This window comes from Limulus polyphemus, unplaced genomic scaffold (assembly GCF_000517525.1).
Source record: "Limulus polyphemus unplaced genomic scaffold, Limulus_polyphemus-2.1.2 Scaffold1045, whole genome shotgun sequence".
Lineage (NCBI taxonomy): Eukaryota > Metazoa > Arthropoda > Merostomata > Xiphosura > Limulidae > Limulus > Limulus polyphemus.
Window position 1 is genome coordinate 44,978 of NW_013666655.1, and position 7,352 is coordinate 52,329.

Sequence of the window (7,352 nt, forward strand, 5' to 3'; positions counted from 1 at the left end):
AGGTAATTTCCTGTCCACAGGAGATTCCTAAAATGCTAATAACTGTTCTGCAAGTCGGACAGCTGATGACCAATCATATGAAGGAGCAGTCAGCCTATGTTATATGTGTGTGTGTGTGTGTCTAAGTCTATATAAACATACACACACACACACACACACATATATATATATAACACTGATCAATGTGTAGGCAGAAACATACTTCACAGGACTGGTTTTTAAGCTGGGTGCTGTGTTCCACTCACAGCAAAGCTCAAAACAGCTCTCCTGCAGTAGTACCAAGAATACATCCAGTGAAGCAATACTCATTTTACAGATAAGTTGTGCTTCACCCTTTACCCAGATAACTAGCATATACTAATTTTGAGTAAATCTAAAAACAGATTAATAAAGGAATAAGATACATATGGTGATAGTAGAAGTAGGACGTAAGCAGGATTAATAAGCACTGGAGAGAATGGTGAGACTTCTGTAACGTGTATAATGGCACCAATAATGCCATACATTATAGGAAAATCATTCTATGTTCATCATGCTGTCATAAAATGCATGCTGGTACAATTAACCAGCATAAAGGATAATTCCCAACTCTACTGTGCTAAGCTGATCACCTCACTACTTGAATAAGTGAGAGTCGATCAAATGAAGCGACTTACATGCTCACTGGATATTCTTGGGAAATAAATTACACCCCATAAGGTGACTCCAGACACTAAAAATGTTTTTGAATAATTCTTTCAGATAAGAGGTAATCTAAGATATTTCATGACCTTATCAATACTCTAATTTTCAGCATGCAATATTTGTTGCCAGGCTATCCTTGCAAACCATACTTCATATTCAAATGAATTGTAAAGATGTAAAACAAATTCTGTTAAATGATTATTTATGAGTAGAGACTCAATAAACAATTATTTGTATTTAAGATCTAATAACGAGAGAGGAGTATGCAACTGATATTGTTTTATAATTGTAGTTTTGCCTTGTAATAGCAAAAACATTATAAGTTCTTGTTAATATTTTAGTTGTTTATGCAGTAACTTATACTTTTTTGCTGTGGTTAATACACCATGATAATAAAGAATTTGATTATTTAAAAGATAATGCTACATTATACAAAAGTTTTATGTATTAATCCTAGTCTAAAGCTAACAACAGAAATTGGTGTATGCAACACTATCATCTGTAGCACCTTTTTTATAACTTAAGATTAATAACTGTTTTAACCAGCAACAACACACTAAAGTATGGAACTTGCAAAACAGTTGTTTATAAAACAGACTTCTTTCTTTTAAGCTTAAGTTATTAGAAGAAAGTTTCTTTCTTTTTTTAATGAAATCATTAAAAGAGGTTCTATATGGTCTTATATGTTGTTATGAAAAGTAAGTAAATACTGCATAATTCATTACTATGGCTTTAATTTTCAAGCTACAGATATTTTGCCCTAATCTACCATCACAGTTTTTCATTGTAATATTCAACTCTCATTTATTTGGTGAAACTAACTTACTAGAAAAGTTTTCAAACCCATACCAGAACTTTCTCATGGGTAAATTTGGTAGTATTGTACCAGTTTTACAGTTGACTAGGTCATTTTTAACATCTCCGAAGTCTCGAGAAAAGCTCTCTGGATACCAAAGGGTCATATTTAACTTGGAGCTCACATTTAGAACCATCACAGGCTGAAACAACCACACAAAACTTTTCAATGTTATACTTTCTTAATAAATCATACATTTAGACTGGAAAATTAGAGGAATAGTGTAAAACTGTAATAGATCTCACATTCAGAATCATCACAAGCTGAAACAACCACAAAAAACTTTTCAATGTTATACTTTCTTAATAAATCATACATTTAGACTGGAAAATTAGAGGAATAGTGTAAAACTGTAATAGATCTCACATTTAGAACCATCACAAGCTGAAACAACCACAAAAACTTTTCAATGTTATACTTTCTTAATAAATCATACATTTAGACTGGAAAATTAGAGGAATAGTGTAAAACTGTAATAGATCTCACATTTAGAATCATCACAAGCTGAAACAACCACAAAAAACTTTTCAATGTTATACATTCTTAATAAATCATACATTTAGACTGGAAAATTAGAGGAATAGTGTAAAACTGTAATAGATCTCACATTATCTTCTAATGTAAGCTACATTCTATATCTTTAAAACAGTTCACTCATTTATTTTCTGTATAAATTTAAATTTTAAAATCCTCTTAACTTTTTATTAACATTTAACACTTTATAGAACTAAGTAATAGATAGAAGGGGTTTCTGTGACACTTAAAGATAAATGAATTTCAAAAATTCTAAACGTAAAAAAACACCCAAAAATAGACTAAAATCAGTAAAAAATAGTCAAAACCAAAAATGATTTAAAAGAAGTTTAAAATCACTAAAAACATCAAAGATAAAAATCATTTTCATTGCCTTACCTCCCCATCAGGGGTATGGGGGTTTCTTTGCCAGCTGAATACAAAAAAATTCAAAAATGAAAAATGTTTAAAAATATAATAAGTCAGTCAGAGACTCACCCCTTTAAAACACAACCCAAAAATTGTTACAAAATTCCAAGTTCAATAATACATGCTTTCTGGTTATTTCTACAGTTTTTCATCCCATTATAAACAAGAGTAAGATCTTCTATTTTATTCTTTGTCCTGATATCTTTCTTAGTTAAATTGATCAAGTAAAAATATTTGGAACTCGTTCCAGTGTTTATCCATTACCACAGCTACAATTCTAACACCAAACTGAGTTTATCTGAAAATCATCTGCTGTTTTTTGGAGATGTTTCTATAATATTTTATATTTTTAAGTATACATCACTGTCAATATCATCAGGAGACCAAATAGATAACATTACCTTATCATTTTTTTCAGTGTTAGAAAACAGAATTTTCGTTGAATAATATTCATTCATTTCAAATGGACCTATTACTTTTCTCCAATTTTTAATTCAAAAGAAAAATTTAATTTTCGTTTTCCAAATAATTTTCATTACATGTCTCTTTAAGCACCATATTTGTATCTATGAAACCATGTTTAGTCATTCTATTAATAAAAATATTAATATTCACAAAACATCCAATAACATAGAACGTAAACTTTGTAGTTTCATTATCCACATAAGATTTAGTGGTGGTATTGTTTTCTGCTGAAGGATCACTAACATTTATAATTCCATTATTTTTTGCATTGTTTTCTATTAATGAATTACTTCCCAATATTGTATTTTCTTACAGTTTCAGTATTAAAGTTAGTAATACTTTATTTATCATTATCAAACAGCTCATTCAGATTTACAAATTTATTTTCTATTTCACTTACATTAATTTCTAATGTTTTATCTAATTTATCTACATAGTTTTGGTTGACTTCATCAGACTTTCTAGTTAAATTATCTATGTAATATTTAATAGCGGCATCACTATCTGCAGAAGGATCACTGAAATTTCTAATTCTATTATTTTTCACATTGTTTTCTATTAATGAATTATTTCCCAAATATTGTAATTTTTTCATTGTTACAATATTAAAGACAATATAATTTATAACAATTTCATTATTTAGCTCTCTTGATTTTTTTTGTTTTAAGTAGCTGTCTGCTTACATCTAGTCATTAGAAAATCCTAAGTATTGTTTAATCAATATCCATAACTTTCTTTTATTACTATTTTTTGTTAGAATCCATTTTTTGGTAAAACCTTCATTGTAAGAGGCATCACGTTTAAATGTAGATACTAATTTATCAATTTTATTCTTACCATCTACACCACCCAATGTTGTTTATCATCAGGTACCAAAATCTGTTTACTTGAAGTTTCTGAGGTATTGATATATAATAACATATTATATGCTTTGCTCATGCTGTAATAATTTGTAAATTTATTAATCCTTGTACAAGTTGAGTGAGACAGGATAATTCATTTTCTTCAATGAACGTTTTACTAATATGTAATTCAGCTCTTGAAAAATTATTTTCTGTATTGATGTGTGTTACATTATCTGTTCCAACTGAGGAACCATCTTGCTTCATAATTTTTAACTCTGGACAAAAACAGCCATTAGAGTATGTTATTGTTTATATCTTTAATGTAGAATTCATATTTAGTATTCTCTTTTTCATTGATAAATTTATTATCATGATGGTATTTGTATTCAAAACTTTCTATAATGTTTTGATAATAATTTGTAATACTCGTTATATTCTAAATTCTTTCCATTTATTTGGAATTCAAATCTTTTAAGTCCTGTTCTATGTAGGCTAGAAAAATGTAGACAGTACATATCATATCAGAAAGACACATCTTAACATATGAGTGCCACATCAATTGGGAGCCTCAATGCTAGTGGGGAGTGAAAAAATTCACATACAGAGGGCAGCACTGAATTGGGAAGCTAGATGTGAGCAGAAGTATAAGGGATCCCGCTGCACTAGGAGGTGGTGTCACATGCTCATTTGCAATGAAGAACGATCTTGTTTCATAATTTTTAACTCTGGGGAAATATAACCATTATAATATATCATTGTTATATTTTTAATGTAGAATTCATGTTTAGCATTCTCTCTTTTATTGAAATACTTATCAGCATGACATTGTTCATAATAATCAAGATGTGGGTTATGTAGATACTTCAACCAAACATTGATGTTAAGAAATCCTACATGACTGAAGAAAGACACATCTTAACACACTAGTGCCAAATCAAGAAGTGATGGTTGAACAATCAGTATAGAGGGATTCAGATGCACTAGGCGGTGGTGACGCATGCTCATTTGCATGCAACAAAACAGCAATGTCACATAGAAACAGGAAGAATTCAGATAGATGGGAAACAGAAGGGTGAGAAGGATCGACACCAAGACCAGCAACAAAAAATATGCTACTTCTGCTGATTCACTTAGTTAGAATCTATTTTTTTGGGGTAAAACCTTTGTTATGAGAGGCATTATGTTTAAATGTTGAAGGTTCCCAAAATAAGAGGGAGGTAAATATACTTGAGCAAGAAAGGCATCTCTCTCCAACAAATTCAAGCAAAAGAGTAACCAAGTGAAAAGGGAAAAGGCTGAGAAAGAAGAATGTGCCATGGTAGAAAAAGGAAGGGAACAAGTTAGATTCCAAATTCTTTCCATTTATTTAGAATTAAAATCTTTTGAGTCCAGTTCTGTGTAAGCTAGAAAAATGTAGACAGATTCAAGGTCCACGCCAGATTGGAGAAGAGAAATGGGCTGGAAAAACAGGAATCAGAAAGGTAGTGTCACATGCTTACTTCCAGAATTGTTAGAACATAGAAACAAAACATATTTCCACAGCTGTTGGTTATCTAGATATTTCAACCAAACACTGATGTTGAGAAATGCCACACAAGCTTTCTGCTTTTTCAATCATTTCTTCAAGTAAAACAGGTTTATTAATTGATTTGGATGGTAATAGAAAATCTTGATCCTTTAAAAATGCAACATTTAATCCTTCATCTAAATCAATGCTGAATGTTTTTGGTTCTTTAATAGCTGTTGATTCCAACCGAGATTCAAATTGTGGTATTATAAAGTTATTAAATACATCTTCTGTTGCTTTCAATTCTCTTTGCATTTCTTGAGCTTCTTCTAGAGGATTAGCTTGTGAAACTCTGTTATTAATTCTTTAAATCTTACTTTACCTGTAGCTTGTGCTTCATTCTTATTTCAAATTTCTTTGTCTAGTTTTGATAGTCATTTTAATGAGTTTATGTATTTTTATCTTCTTCACTGATCATTTATTTAAAATTAAAAGTAGCTAACTTGTAGTTAAACTTATTGTTAAATAAATGATAAGAGACTAAATATTACACAGAGCCAGAGGAGTTTAAACATCCTCATCAAAGTCTTTAATTACCTAGACATCCATTTAGAGTTTTTTAATTGCTGATCTGTCTGGCTGTGATAAAACAAATTTGCTGTTAAATCTAATATATTATTAATTAAATTTTGATAATCTTTACTTACGTGCAAAAGATTTAGAAGAAACTAAATATGAAAAAATTACAAGGGAACTTTACAATGTTTAATGAAATAGATGAAGATGTCTAACAATCTATCAGAAATAAAATAAGAAAAATAAATTTAAAATTATATACAAAAAATAAGAATGAAACATTATTCTCAAATAACTTAGAAGATATTATAAATGTTGATAGCTTATATTTGGTGAACAAAAATCTTGTTGATTACATAACTGAAAAGAAATGATAAAATAACTGACTTTTTATTAGATGAAGAAAGAAAAATACATTAATACTTTATCTATCACAGTCTTACCATTCAACTCCAATTGGTATTAGATGGAATTATAATTATTTCATCTTTTTCAAACTTCAAGATAGTGAAATAAAACACTATCCCTATCTACTATCTAGCGAAACCACAGCTTGGAGAAATCAGCTGAGAAACTTTAACTACTCAGTTAAAGTTATGAGTATTTAGTATTAGATCTTAAATCTCCTGAAATGAGATATAGAAGGAACTTTATTCCATTATAAACAGTGGATGAGTATTTAGAGAAAAATACATTTTTATATTGGAGAATTTATAAATTTCTTTGCTGCTATAAATATAGTTATGATAATTTTTAAATTCTTGTTCAGTGCTCTGTTTCAGCAGCATTTGCTATTGTTCTTTTAGCAGCATTAAGTCTAGAAGCTGGTGTCACTAGAATAACTGAAACAAATATTGATTTCTTGTGTACAATACTTCCACCATCCTCATAGTTTACAATGAGTTAAGCCTTTTCTTTATAAAAACTACCAATTATCATGTAGGTTTTTACTCCTGATGATGGTAGCATAAATCTACTGAAACATGTAGAGTCCTTTTAATGTTGGTCGTCGGCCAATAAAATATTTTATTGTGCATTTTAAACAATGATTTTCAATATTCAAGAAGCTACCTCAAGGAATGGAAAACCTATGAACAAAGGAATATGTAAAGTTTGTTGTACAAAAAAGTCTCAATTTTTAAAATAATTTTTAAATAAATATATTATGATCCAGAGAGAAAGGTTTTAGGGGTATACAAGAATTAAAAAAAAAATCCAGTTACCTCAAAAGGAAATAGATGAATATACAAAACACAAACCAATTAGACACAAGTACAAGAAAACATTTTTAAATTTTACAAAGATAAATAGAGATCAATATATTGTTGGAGGAGAAAGAAAATAAACAAGAAGAGAGACTACAGCAGTGGCAACTGGAACAAGAAAGGATACAAGAAGTACAAATGGAAAACATTAGTAAATTTAAAAGCGAATTAGATACGTTGAAGGACGGTCTATTGTCTTTTACACAAGGAGG

At 29.5% G+C, this 7,352-nt stretch overlaps 1 protein-coding gene across 1 annotated transcript in view; it reads right to left on the reverse strand.

Annotated features, from left to right (window-relative positions):
* LOC106461853 (lysine-specific demethylase 3B-like) overlaps positions 1-7,352 on the reverse strand; it is a 135,920-nt gene that overhangs the window by 21,954 nt on the left and 106,614 nt on the right. Inside the window, exon 11 of the mRNA XM_022388926.1 lies at positions 1,511-1,682. Coding sequence (XP_022244634.1) covers positions 1,511-1,682 — 172 coding nt within the window. The remainder of the gene's footprint in view (positions 1-1,510; positions 1,683-7,352) is intronic.